This window comes from Narcine bancroftii, chromosome 8, assembly GCF_036971445.1.
Source record: "Narcine bancroftii isolate sNarBan1 chromosome 8, sNarBan1.hap1, whole genome shotgun sequence".
NCBI lineage: Eukaryota > Metazoa > Chordata > Chondrichthyes > Torpediniformes > Narcinidae > Narcine > Narcine bancroftii.
The window spans coordinates 19,015,835-19,030,791 of NC_091476.1; the positions used below are offsets into that span (position 1 = coordinate 19,015,835).

The 14,957-nt window shown below is 37.3% G+C and overlaps 1 protein-coding gene across 2 annotated transcripts in view; it reads right to left on the reverse strand.

Annotated features, from left to right (window-relative positions):
• Positions 1-1,046: 1,046 nt before the first annotated feature.
• The window catches only part of kif4 (kinesin family member 4), a 49,476-nt gene continuing 35,565 nt past the window's right edge, over positions 1,047-14,957 (reverse strand). For both annotated transcript variants that reach the window (XM_069893038.1, XM_069893037.1), the window contains exons 27-31: positions 12,510-12,605; positions 5,622-5,780; positions 4,800-4,913; positions 3,170-3,280; positions 1,047-1,787 (exon numbers count right to left, since the gene is read on the reverse strand). In XM_069893038.1, coding sequence (XP_069749139.1) covers positions 1,620-1,787; positions 3,170-3,280; positions 4,800-4,913; positions 5,622-5,780; positions 12,510-12,605 — 648 coding nt within the window. In that variant the 3' untranslated portion in view covers positions 1,047-1,619. The remainder of the gene's footprint in view (positions 1,788-3,169; positions 3,281-4,799; positions 4,914-5,621; positions 5,781-12,509; positions 12,606-14,957) is intronic.

A 14,957-nucleotide genomic window follows, 5' to 3' on the forward strand; every position in this document is an offset into this window, starting at 1 on the left:
TTTTAATCAATAGTTCGAAAGAAAAAGTGAGATACTATCTTGGGTTCTCATCCATTCAGAAATCGGATAGCAGAGGCGGTTTTTGTTCACGTTCAACTCCTGTACCTCCATCCTGATGGTGAGAAGAGGGCATGGCCTAGGTGGTGAGGATCCTTGATGATAGAGGCAGCTTTCTGGAGACACCACCTCTTGTAGATATCTTTAAAGGAATGAAGACTAGATTGGTAAAATCAACCAGTGCCATTACGGGGAGTGTAGTGTTTTCCTTCTTGTGCATTAGCACCTCCATACCAGACAGTGAAACCACCAGCCTGACTGCTTTCCACAGTGCACTTGTTGGAATTGCAATCTTTGGTGACGTACAAAACCTCAGCAAGATCTGACCCCTGATTGCCCACCAGAGAAACACTAATTCATCCAAACTCTGCCTTGGAGTGGTTTTTAAAAAAAAATCAATCTTCGATCTATGACCATGCATTTTCTCCAACTCTTATGGCCCAACCAATTTTATATCCAAGCAATCCATTAATTTCAATTTTAGTGCAATTATTATCAACTGGACGGAGTACTGCATACAGTATTTCTTTATTTAATGATGTTAATGCACTACAGGGGTGTTTAGAGATTTACAAGACTGATTCCTGAAATGGAAAAATTTTGAAGAAAGGTTGGATCTCAAGTGGAATATGAGGTGTTCTTTTCATTTGGCCTCACTGTGGAAGTGGAGGCAGAGGACAGACAGGTCAGTGTGAGAATGGGACAGTTGAAATGGCTTACCATTAGAAACTCGAGATGACTAATGTGGACAGAATATTCACAAGATAGTCAGCTAGTCTACACAGTCTTGCAGGCGTAGATGAGGCTGTAATCGAGAAGAATAAGCTGCTGGTAATGCAACCACTAATGTTGAGAAAGCCCGGCCAAATTATGCTCCAAGGAGCAACCAGGTTTGAGGGAGTGAAGGGAATTCACACAACTTCTCAATTAAAGTTTTAATACCTTCGTGCTACCGATAATTTCCAATTGAAATGAACAAATGCAGATCATTAACAATTTTAAGTTTTATTTAGTTATAAACTACACACATTTATTGAAATTTGTAAAAAAATGATTCAGCCATTGTGTAAAATCTTTTCAAAAATGAAATTTAACCCCTAATTATGTACTGCCACAAGCCAAGCATACAAGCTTTAGTGGGAACACCATCATAGCTGAATTTAAAGTGTTCCTGCTTCTTCAAGCCAGATATTTCAAATATTTTCCAACAGGGCTTGCCTTTTTCATAAACTCAGTGTCTTGACCAAGTTGATGCTATTCAAAAGTTTTTAAATATTAAATTCTGAACTGCAAGTAGAGTGTTGGTTCAAATAATCTTGCATTACAAAAGTCTACTCAATCTGGAATAAACCAACCAGAATAACTAGTATAGTTAGCACATGTACATTCTTCTCACAGATTAAAAAATGTAAAGAAAATAGGGATAGAGAGAATTAGTGTACCATCTCAAAATTCTGTTTGAGAAAGCAGAATAAGTCAGTACAGCAACTAATTCTTTTGGAATGAACAGATCACAGAAAGCAAAGATCCATTGAAAGAACATTTACAGGAGACACTACTTCTCAATCTTCAGGGATTGAAGTGTAACCAGTAAAAAAGCTGGTGGCACAGTTTGACAATGTTTTCTTTTTCTTTTTGATGAATGTACAGTTCACATCCTCACTCTCTTTCATTGGTTTGCGAATTAACTTCATTTTCATTTGCCCAGCGTCAGTGATGTCAGCCAGAACCTGAAAAACCAAAAGCTTGATCATTAAATTCTCCTCACTTACTCAACCCAAATTATTTTGTTACAATTTTCAATACTTGTACTTCCCAACAATAAGTAGGTGGAAATTTTAATAGATATTACTTCTACTTCACCCACAAAACATTTTTTCACTTCCTGATATCCAGTTATAAAGATCTCATTGTGTTGCATTCAGTGGGTAACAGTTAGTGAGGAATCAACCACAATTTTGTGGTGTTATTCAGTTCAAATTTATTATCAGTGTACATGACATCACATACAACCCTGAGATTCTTTATCTGGCAGGCTAGGCAGAATTACTACTCATTGGTAGTAGGTTTTTTTGCACTCAAATGATAAGTATACAAAAGAGAGAAATGTAAACAAAGGAAAGGTGCAAACAATCTGACTGAAAATACAGAAATAAACATTTGTTAATAATTATGTGCAAAGAGTCCTAAAATAAATTTCTGATCGAGTTTGTTATTTAAGTGTCTGATGGTGGAGGGATAGCAACTGTTCCCAAACTTAGTCATAAGGGTCACATAGCACCTATACCTCTTTTATGATGGCAGCAGCAAGAGCAGAACATATCCTAGGTTGTGTGGATCCTTGATGACTGCTGCTGCTTGCCGATGGCAGTGTTCCATGTAGATTTGTCAGTACCTAAAATGTCAATTGTACTTGTGTATCCAGATGTTGATTAACCCACTAAACTCCTCCACTTTGTTTTTGTTCCCATTTACACCCGCTTTTGCCCCATATCCCTCAAAATCCTCAGACTATAAACCTCTCCAAATGGGTGTGTCTTTTTTTTAAAAAAAGGTTGTAATTGTACCCGAGTCCACCACCTTGGTCCATATACCCATCACTTGTATGAAAACCTTGATTTCACGGCAGTTAGTTATTTTTGATGCTAACACTAGCCAAAATAAATAGCCAGAACATCAAAGGAACTTTTTTGTGATTTCTTTAAGCAATGCTATTTTTAAAACAAAAATCTCTTAAGCATTAAGATCAAGCAAATAAAGAGATGGTTTAATATCCCACTTGGAGAGCAGCAGCATGACCACCATATCCCACTGGATTGTTGCCTTCATGTCATTTTTAAATATACAATACTTGTATTCAGAAATAGGCCAAGAGAGTAAATCTTCAGAATCTTTGTTCACTTCCGATATTTGGTATTAGCCCCTAAACTGCAAACAAAAAAGCTCTACACTTCAACAATTCTTTGTTATAAATGTACCTTGCATCAGCCTTTCTGTACCCAACTCAAAGCAATATTACAGGCACTAAAGTTCAACATTAAATTTAATGCTTGATGGACATTTCTTAATTTCTTTTACAACTGATAAGATTCCAATGAAGAAATACACTTGCCTTATCAACAGAGCTTACATTGAGCCGCTCAAAGAAGCAAGACTCTGATTCAGTGGGGTCATCCAATTTAAAAGATCCATCTAATTCATTTTCATTGAACACATCTTGAGTCTATAAAGAGAATACAAAATAGAAAAAGAGATGGAAGGCTTAAGGCACAGAGAATTTAAGCTTAAAGTGCTTCTGTTTGACAAGACTTGGTCTTAAGCAGGGTATGTCAAGATTCAATTACTGTCCCTGAATGCTTACATTAACCGTTCTAATCCAGGGCATATTATTTCCTCTTTTTAAAAAAAAAATCATAATGTCCAAGGATTTTAAGATATCAGCTTCTGAAGATCTGGACACCTCATAGATGTTGGAAATCACTACACCATGAAAACTTTATACTCCTAGTACAGGCACATTCATACTTTAAGACCAAACAAACCTAAAGTTTTGACAGAGGTTTAGATTTCTTCCCTTGAATTTCACTTATCCTTTCAAAAAAAAAAATTAATCTTTTTAAAAAAATCCCAGTCCTCAGACCTTGTTTCCAGCACCGGAGAAGTCTAGAACCAGAGGTCACAGCTTTGAATAAAAGTGTCCCTTTCAAACAAATGTGGAGATTTCTTCAAAGGATTATGAATCTGTTGAATTTGTTGCCACATACAGCTGTTGAGGCCAAATTATTGGATATATTTAAAGCAGAGTTTGACAGGTTCTTGCGTCGCAAGTGGATCAAAAGTTATGAGGAGAAAGCAAGAGAATGGTGGTGAAAGGAAAAATATTCAGCCAGGATTTGAATGGTGGAACAGATGTAATGGGCTGAATGGCCCAATTCTGCTGCCAAGTCCTAGAGTTTTGCCATGACAGGAAGCAGCTGGATTTGGATCAATCTAGTGATACCCTACAAAGAAAATCTAATCTCAAAGCCAAGGAGCACAAATAAAGGGGGCAAGAATATCCAGAAAGCAGGTAGGTATCCTGGTTGGAAAACATGAAAATGGCAAATTTCAGATCAGATAAAATTACCATACATAGAGTCAATCCTGACAATTGCCAAGATATCCAATCACTACCACTTCCATGTGATTGTTACTTCAGTCTTGGTAATATGCTAACAGTTTCTAACTTGCAGTGATTTCTATTGGATTAAGGGACCACTCTTTCAACCAGTTTCCATGAAAAGATCACAATATTCATATCAGATGTCTGCACTTATTTGCTGAAGGAAGTTACTCAAAGGCTACAAATTAAATATCATACTAAGAATTAGGACATTCCAGAGTGTGTTTGTAGAAAGGCAAGAAAACAGTCTACAATCACTGAAATACATTTTCTGATATGTGGAGTTCTTGTGAAAATCAAATTCCAATCAGATGGCACTTGGCATGATGAAAATGAAGATATCCTATTATTTAATTTAATACAATACAGGAATAGTGGGAAATCTTTCATTGTCATATTAATCAAAGATGCCATGCAGCATGTAACAAAGGAAAAGCTCAAGTTATCATCCATTTAACTTTTAAACCAGTCACATCTTTCATTAATCTTTGTTTTAATTATTAAAAAGGTTTTAGGAACATCAGCACTGGGAGCATTTTTGGGAAAGAAAAACCAAATATCAAAAATTGAATTTTCTTACTGTATTTAGACGATTGTGACATTGGTTGGAAATGCACTTGCAGTGCTCTCCACAATCCAACTTGTTCTTCCTGCATTTGCATTGCTTGTTGGCACACCGACCTTTGCAAGAACACTGCGAAGGGAAACCACCACAGAAAAATAAATCAACTTAAAAGGTTCAGATAATATTTGTTGCAGAGAGTGTTATCTTGCTCCAGTCAAAGCAAATGGTTGGTAGGCAGGCAAGATAAAGCACTTCTGTGAATTAACACCTTGCATTTTCTGAAGCCTAATGAAACCCTTCTGGATGTATCATTTTATATTCTTTAGTTTTTGTTTGGATTTATCCATTAACACTGCAAACACAAAAATGATCAAAATATGCTCACTGTGAGAGAAATGGAAATGATTCCTTACTTAAGAATCAGCATCATGATTCACTCATGAATAACACAACTCGGTTATCTGCTGCTGTTCACATGGATAGACCTATGAAGTTTCCACACCACTTAGCTTTGAAGATAAAATATGGAAAATGGAGGGGAGGCGTGGAAAGGAGAGAAGAACCATATATGCACAGCGGAAGACTAATATATTTAAAGGCAAATGTCAGAATCGTTCATATTGAGGACCTTTAAATTTTTTTCAGGATAAACCTTTCTGATCAGGAAAAGGGAGAGGAGCCAATTCTCAATTTAAAGGTATCCTTAAAGGTTTTTTTTTTAAATTATCTTGTGCCACATTTGAAGATAACGACACCTTCACAATCATACAGTCTTCTCTGCATCAGCACATCAAGGTGCTAAACAACAGTCTGGAAAGTTAAATGCATTTGACTTACTCCTGAGCCTGCTTTCTTATTTCCTTTGATTTTTTTAGGGATCCAATCATCATCGTCTTGAGAATCATTATCAGAGTCGGAGTTGGATAACAGCTCTTCCAGAGTTAAACGTGGAGTCATCATGTTTGGCTTTGCAGATGTCTTTTTCCTATTTTTTGGCTGGATAATTAAACACATTTGTTAGAGCAACAAAATGACAGAAAACAAATTCAGTTGCTCAGGTGGAAAGAGCCACTGTTTCCAAAAGCTGATTCATATCTCATCTCCCTCAACCGATTAGAAAATCTTCACAATTTGAAACAAACCTGCAACCATTTATGTGCAGTGATGTCGATGCCAAATATTGAACGAGCAACAATGAAAGTTGAAATGCATTCCAGATCTTTAATCATGGAAAAGCAACACAAGCATTTGATTATACAAAGCAAATTAATATACTACTGCTTTTATTTTGAAATAATCTATAAATAGTTTAGAGCAGAGCACACACTGTCCCTATACTGGAAAATAATTACTTCTGGTCATCAAACATCATAGTAAGAAACAGCCCTGCTGAGAGCAGCAGACACTCCAAACAGAGGAAAGGAGTGCTACCATTCAATTAAGTAATGGGCGATGTGTCACCCAATTCAGAATCAGAATTTATGGTCATGAACAAGTCACAAAATTTGTTTAGCGGCAGCATTTAATGTGCCAAAATTGCTATAAATTACATTAATAAAAAAATAAAAGAAAAAGTGAGTTAATGACTGTGGTTTATATCCCATACAACAACATCACAGTTTGATCTTTTGGGCCCAGAGCGACGTGTGGTTGTTAGGAAGGCAATTGGATCACTAGTCCAGACAGCATTCTTTGTTACCCATTCTTCTCTGCTGAATTGTGGCCGAACAAGGCAAATGCAAGGTGAGAAATTGATTTAAGTTTTTCATTCATGCAATGCAGCTCTGCAAATCTAGGTGTTCTGTAACAAGCTGGACAAAATGTGGAACTAGTTATTGGGGAATGTGTTCAATTTTAATGATATTTACCTGCCGAGTTCAACTTGTGGTTATTAAGGAGTTGTGTTCTTTCCTGCCCATTTCTCCCCTTTACAATCCAACTTGCTGATCACCATAATAGGCTGTCCATTCATGAGGCAATTCAACAAGAGAAAACCCACAAATCTTGACATCTATACCAAGCAGCGCAAGGCTACTTCACCACTATCAGCCACCTGAAGTATTCTTTTGGCAAGGTGGACAAGTTGGTTGTAGCTAGAATCTGATTGGATTAGCTGAGTAGCCAAAAATGGACAGAGTTGCTAGACCTAGATGGCTTTACACAAGTTAAAGAGGTTAAGATTCAAATACAAGAATTATTTTTTTTTTGGAATTCTACTTTCACAAATTTCTGGGGCACAGAGTTTTTGAATGCATCCTAGAAGGACATCTTGGGGTAATGAGAATTGAGTATTATGGGGAACAAATCATGGGGACTGCTGCAGAAGTTAGTTTAACCAGGCACAGATATGTTCACTATCAATGATCATGCTTTAGCGGAAAGACTAGTTTTGGGATTGCTTTTGGTTGTGAAGATTAGAGAATTGTCATTTAAAACAAGTGGATTGTAGAAAGTAATGAATCTCTGAAATTCTACAGTTTAACAAATTTACAAATGGTGAATATCACCAACTGTTCCCTATATAGATGAATCTGCATTATGGAGCAAGAGGAGGTGAGATAATTATGCTACGTACAATACTAGCAGTAATGGAAATTCACCAAGGTATCTTCAAAACTATTTTTAATTAATAAAAAACTTACATAACTCTAAATTTAACCCGTGTGTATACACGCACAGCAAAACCATAACTATTCTAGTTCAGACTTAGTTCTGAAGAGATGATTTTAAAAGATCAGTGATCAGTAATTTTGTTTTGAAACTCAGATTCTTTAATTTGTTTTGAACATCAATTATGGAGTAGGTGTGAGGCATCAGACTTTTCAAAACTCACAAATTTCTTGTAGAGTTGTTTTCAGAGAATTGTTTCTTCATAAGGATGATTTCCCCCTCTTGCATGGAGGTTACATTACTTGTTTTTCTTCCATTATTATTTCACAGACCCAGGCATGGGTTGAACAAAATAGCCATTTAAAATGGTTAGGTTTCAGATGCAAGATTAATTTTGCTTTCTTAATCAAAAGTAACCATTTCAATAGACACAATGAGACTGCCCTCTCTTTTTTTATAAAAGACAGTCTGAAGTCGATATTTTCTTCAAGCCACTTTTTTGGTGTTCCTCCTTTTCATAAGAGAACACAACCAGCCTTTTGTTACAATCCTGTGTGGTAAAGCACCTTCTTCAATCCTGTGTTACCTACAGGATTGTAAGGCATCGTCTTTTGGTCTTAAAAGATCTGTTTTCAGCAATATTCTCTCAAAATGTCTTTAATCATGTGATATGACATCATTCTTGTCTTTTGAAGTTAACCTTTCCAAAAGTTTGAGTGGATATACTCTGGATTGTCTGCTTACCAGCCAGCAGAATGGCTACCTTGTATACACAACTGCCATCTGGGTTTCCATTCTAACAAAAGAGGTAAACAAGAGCCTTTTGATGTCCTCCTTGAACAACCCATTGTCCTAGATATTCTAATGAACAAACATTTCCAGTTTTATTGGAGTTGCTTACCAGACTCTGCAACTCCAAAAATGGCTTCCCTCTGAGTGTAATTGTGTGTGCCTGTGTGTCCCTGTGTCAAAACCCACAAAAATAACTTTACAAAAAATGTATTTTATAATTAAATATTAATAACACAATTCCATCACACTGATTATATGGGTGAAGTTAAAGAAAGACTATAAATACGTGAAACAGATAATGATGAGCAAATGGAACTGAATTAAGAATGGAAAAAAATCTTCAAAATGAGGGTGGGATGGAATTGTAGGTTTCTTAAAAAAAGATTTTTCTGTAAGGTGAAGTTGTGTCATCTGTGAGGCTTAATTTTTTTTTTAATCACAATGGTCTTGAGTGTATTTTTTATTTTATATTCCAGATTTTTGGCAGTGATTTGTTCATTCAGAAGTGCAAATACCTAATACCCAAAATGAAGTGGGGGGGGGGGGGGGGAAAGAAAAATCATTTGTCTGTCTGGAAACCATTTTTAAAAATTAATGCATTAATCAATGCTAAAACTAAATCAAAGCAAGTCTTGCACTGGCATAAATCCCTTAAAGGTACTGAGCCACAATTTCTGGCCCCACTGTCATCTGTTTAACTAGAAGTTGCCACATACAATAAACAATACTGAAATACTGTGCTTTTTTTGGGTAAAACAAATTGAAATTTTGTCAATTAATAACAAAATGATAACAAATAAAAGCAATATAACCCCACAAGCCAGCACTGTCACTGTGAAGTCATGGATGATCCTTTGCTCATCTACTTTCCTGAGACATAGAAGCCCATGTACCAAGTACTAGAAAATAAGATTAGGAGAGACAACAACTTGCTGGTTTGTATGGATGTGGTGGCCCATTTTACTAATATCTATATTATATCTATATTATTTGGGATACAAACAGGAATCAATCTCGCCCTGAATATACTCTTATGGCTGAGTAAATTGCAGCTGTTTAGGATTGGAATTCCAAAATTTCGGATAACAGTTTAAAATCCACCCCCCCACCCCCCCAACTCATCCTAAATGGTTGATTTCTTCTGATGACATTGTGGCTCCTGGTTGTAAGAATTACAGCCACATCAGAAGTGCCCAAGCACCCATTAATCCCTCTCAAAATTTTTGTTTGTGACATCACCTTTCACTCTTCAAAACTCATAACTATGGGGCAACCTTAATCTGTCCTAACACAATAACCATTCCCATCAAATATTCTGCCCCATTTACAAAGTTCTTGTAAAAACCGAGATGGTTTCAGCCATTGTCTGCCAGTTGAATAAAAGCTATCCAATTTAATCATATCTTACAATCTAGAGTGCAAAATCCAAGAACTCCCAAAACATGATCATGATTATTGTTTTTATTATTCTCCCAACTGCAAGCAGGCATGGATCAGGGAAACAGCCTTGCTTCCAACAGGAATGGAAGCTCATTGATTATAGCAAAAGATTTAAGGACAGTGGCTGAGGAGACCTTCTGTAATGATGACCAAGGTATGAAATGGTGACCAAAGATGCCCATCATCTATGCAATGTACAACTCCACCCAGTAGACAAGTCCTTTCCCCCCTCCCCCAATTGTCATTGACTTGATCTTTTAGCAGAGCTCTGATACCACACTTTGTTAAATGCTGCCCCAAGACCAAAGGCAGTTGGTCACTTTTTCCTCACACATATGACTTACCTGCAATACATTTATTTCACTACTTTCAGATTCGACATTTTAAAATCTCTCAAATTTCCCTCAGTAACTTGTCAAATAACCCTGGGAAGATCTAGCATTAGCTAATCCAGGAGTGAGAGGGATAATCTCAAAAATTGATAGCTTCATTTTATCAGTCAAAAGACATTCACTTTTGTTACAAGCCCAGAGGACTCTAAAACCGAGCAGCAATAGATATTCACCAAAACAAATGGTTACTTAAACAAAAGTTGCTTTTAATTATCTTTAAACAAGAAAATAGAATCAAATTTTAACTTATCTCTAACTTACTTAACCCCCTTCTAATTCTAAGTGCACGTGTATGTAATGTGTGTGTAAGTTCAGAAAGTTCTTTGGTTCATAGACCAATCTCACTTCTCATTCCTCCAAGTTCACTGGTTGCAGGCAATTCTTACACTGTGCACAGAATTTAACATTTATAAAGTTCATCAAGTTTTGGTGCTTAAAAGATAAATAGTTACTGTTCACGAAGGTTCTTGTTGGTTTTCAGAGAGAGATTTGTTGTTCCAGGACATCCAAAACTGATACCTTTTTAATCACCCACTCCAGTGTCTTGCTGACAAAACTTGCCCCTTCAGGGATCTCCAGATGATAACCTTCTTCTTTCAGGTCACCACAGAGTTTCTTTTTGTTTCTCTTATCCCAAGTGAAACATTAGACAGCCAGTCCTCTCCTCTTGCATAAACCACAAGGGCTTTGACCAGGCTGAACCAAGCACTTACAAACCTGACTTCCAATTGCAGCTTTCCACAAGCTTGCCAGCTTGTCCTATTCTAGTCCCAGCTGCTGTTGCTGACTGTAACACTATAGAAGTGATTTCTGTCTGTCTCTGAGAGAAAGCCTGTTTGACTCTCTCTGCTTGCTAAACTACATGACCCTCTTAGAACAACTCCAGACAATCTGCAGCTCCAACAAGATATTTCATCTGTTGACTTTTGTAAACAACAATCGATTAGTGAGGTGTCTTGGGCTCTCTCCTAAGCTCTTGCAAAAGATGTGGAGCCAATATTTCTAGCAATAGCAGAGTTCCAGTATTTCAAATAAGATCTTGTTTTAAAGTGTTTGCATGTAACCTTCTCTAACAAACCTTTCCCAATTTATCTCCCAAAAACATCTATATACTCTGTCATACTTTTCAAAATAAAGACAGAATGGGAGCAAGAATTAGAAATCGAGGAAAAACTGCGAGAAGACACTATTGAAATAATTTACTCTAGCACCTCCTGCACTCGGATGGGACTTATTCAATTTAAGGTGCTGCACAGGGTTCATTTTTAAAAATCCAGACCAACATCCAGAAGTAGAGAACACATGCAATAGGTGTAATGGCTCCCCTTGCCACCCAAGTCATATACATATTTAATCAGTGCCCCAAAATACAAAGAATATTATCCAAAATATTTAAAATCAATTTGTAACCCTGCTTGCTCTCTGCAATATTTAGTCTCTGATAACTCCCCAAACTCTCGAAAGAAAGAGGTGGTAGCATTTACTTTTCTTTTAGCCAAGCTTCTAGTCTTGTTGCACTGGAAGTCTTGGGTGTGGGGGGGGGGGGGGGGTGTCCCTTCTATTACACAATGGATTAAGGACATCAGTTTCTTTATTAAACTGGAGAATAAAACACTGAATACACATTAAGAGGGTCCACCAGAAAATGTTTTCATAAATGGCAAACTGGACATCAATGAGGTTATTGAAGCATCAGAGCTGTTCAACATGACTGTTGGACATAAAATACAGTACAGGAACAGTCCCTTCAGCTCCTGTATCTGTGCCAAACATGTCCTAATCAAACTAAAACTGTGGATATCTCTCTCAAATGCTACTATTGTATCTGCTTACACCACTATTTCTGGCAGCCCATTCCAGGCACCAGTCTGTGTAAAATATTTTCTCTGCACATCTTTCAAATTTCTTTCCCCTCATGGACCTTAAATCCATGTTCTTGTGTGCAATGCTTTTGCTCTGGGGAAAGATATTCTGATTGTCCACCCCATCAGTGCCTCTGTACCCCTCTATCAGGTCTCCCATCAGCCTCTAATGCTTAATGGGAAACACAGGTTTGTCTGATCTCTCCCCAAACACAACTAAACCAGCAACATCCTGATAAAACCAAACAATCTACTGGAGGAACGCAGCAGGTTAAGCAGCAGTGAAAACAAGGATGATGTTGAAGCAAAATTCTACATCATGACTCTGCTTGAAACAAATCTTTTTCCTCTCAATGATGCTGCTTGACCTGCTGAGTTCCTTCAGCACCTTGTGTTTGGCTTCATATTCAGTATCTGAGGTGTCATGTGCTTCTCCAAAATCCTGGTAAACCTCTTCAGGGCCCTATCCAAAGCCTTCCTATAATGGGACAACCAGAATAGCGCACTTACTGAATTACAATTTAAAATTCAATTTAACTTGTCATTCAGCTTCGCAACTTTACTCCCATTCAATAATTTTTCTAAAAAGATCCACTTCTCATCACATGAAAGAAAAAAAGCATTCTTACTTTGGGAGGAATGTACTCAAATGGAGAATCTGAAGACGTTGGCATTAGGCTGCTATCAACCATTTTACCAGATGCGTACTGAAGGAGGTTCAATTTCTGCAAATAAAATATTTGATGTGAAGAATCAAAAGTACACAACAATTTAGAATCACATCAGATCGATTACATGAATTGGATACATAAGGTTTTTAAAATTAAATCCTAATCTTAAAATATCAGGTACGATGTTGATTAGTAATATTCAGACCTTATTTCACCATTCCACATTCCCTGCATCCCACCACTGTCATCTACCATTCTAATGTATCCCATAAATCTTCTGCAAATGCAGCAGGTGCAGGTGCAGATGTGTCCTGACTTTGGAAAGTCCTCCTATAAATGTGTGTGGGAAAAATAATTATTTTGCAAAGTGCTGCAGAGAAGGGGCTACCAAAAGTGCACAGAGGACGAAGAAATGGAGGAATTCTTTGTAGATTCATTATAGACTAACTACTGCTGGTGAAAGAGAATGGATCGTTCCAGTGACTGTGAATGAAAAGCAACAATTTAAAAGAAAAATTGAAGCTCTAAGAATGAAGTTTATGGAGGTCCAGCATGAATTTGAAATAATGGAGAAAAAGACAATGACACAAAAGATCCTTCAAGTCTGAAAATGCCCATCAGAAAGAGAAATTAAAGTCTTCGGTTAATGAATTTAAACAAGAAATGGAAACCAAACGGACCACGCAAATATCAAAATTTATAATTTAACCACTTTAAGACATGATAGACAAGTGAATGAAAATCAGTTTGAAGTGGATGCATTGACTGCTACACTGAGGAAACAAGAGAAAGAAAATGGGCATCTTATTGAACGTCTAGGAACCCTGGAACATCAGGTGGAGCAATTACAGGATGAACTACAGCATAGATATGATGCCAGCTTTGAAAATGTTCAATTACGGAAGGGCATCTCACTGCTTGTTCCTAAATATTCTCAGGTACAGTTGGTATTGGAAGGAGAGACTTTGCCTTGACCATAATATCACGTGATGAACATTTCATGAAATACAAATGTTATAAGAATATATGATGGAAGAAAAAGAAAAATCAGAAGATTGCAAATTTTCAACAACATTTAATAGACTAAGCAAAGTAACAATCAAATGGCAGCAACTCTAGAGTACGTGTAATCACACAGAAAACCAGTCGACAGTACAGAAACTACAAATAGAACTTGGACAAAGAATCATGCAGATAACACAACTTGCAACAAGACAAATCACATGCCTAAATAATTCTACAGAAACTTCATGCTGAGCTGGAAGATCGACAGGGTAAACAGACCATCATTGAGCACAATATTCAAGAAGTATCACTCCATAAAGGTACCATGAAAATGTTGGCATCTGGTGCTGGAGATATCAAGCTTACTGAAGATGGTAACACGCTGTTATTCAAAATGCAAATACAGCATCCAACTGCCTTTTTAAATAGCTGAAGTGGCTACATGTGACTGGTGACATCACCATATCCAATGCCCTTATTATTAGTGACCTGCTGAAACAAGTTGATCTCTACAGTTCAGAGGGTTTACATCCAAGAATTGTAACTGAAGGCTTTGAAGCAGTGAAAGAGAGGCCCTGGAAATTCTGGAATGGGTGAAAATATCCAAAGAAATGGGTAGAGAGCTGGATCTATCATTCCACCTACACTGCCAAGGAGGATATTGTTTCGTCAGTCCAGGCAAGAAATCCATAACCCAGATAAAAGGACAAGTTCTGCTGCAATTTTATACGGTTCAATGTTTGTGTGACTGGTTAACATTTTTGCTGGTGTAAAATTCACTCCAGTCAAACCTCAAAAAGAAAAGCGGGACCACTTTAAGTAAGGCCTTGCCTGTTAAATGAAGATATATTTTGCAATTATTGCAAAACTAATGATGACTGGCAATAGCTGTCGTCCACTGTATCTTGTATATACTGTTAATGCACTTGTTACTGCATTTGTTTTTTTTTTAAAGGGGTAAGATGTGTTATGCGCGTTTCGTGTAGAATCACATTTCCCATTATGCAGTGCGCGGTGTTCCTGCGGAAACCAGAAGTAGATAATAGAGGTTGTCAGTGGTAGTCTGTTAAAGCAGCTCATTAAAAATAAAGTTGGCTGAGTGTGAAACAGTCAAAAGTTCCTCTTCTTGAAAGGATAAGCATAACAAGCACCTTTCAAAACATCCTTGCGCCTACAATACATGGCTCAGACTAGGCAGCACGATTAGCGCAACATTGTTACAGCACTAGGGTTCGAATCTGGCGCTGTCTGTAAGGAATTTGTACTGTTACGAGTCCTGGATTTCCTCCAGGTACCCCAGTTTCCTCCCACCGTTCAAAACCTACCAGTGGTGTAGGTCAATTGGGTGGCACAGGCTCATGGGTCGAAAGGGCCTGTTACATGCTGCATGCGTAAATTTCA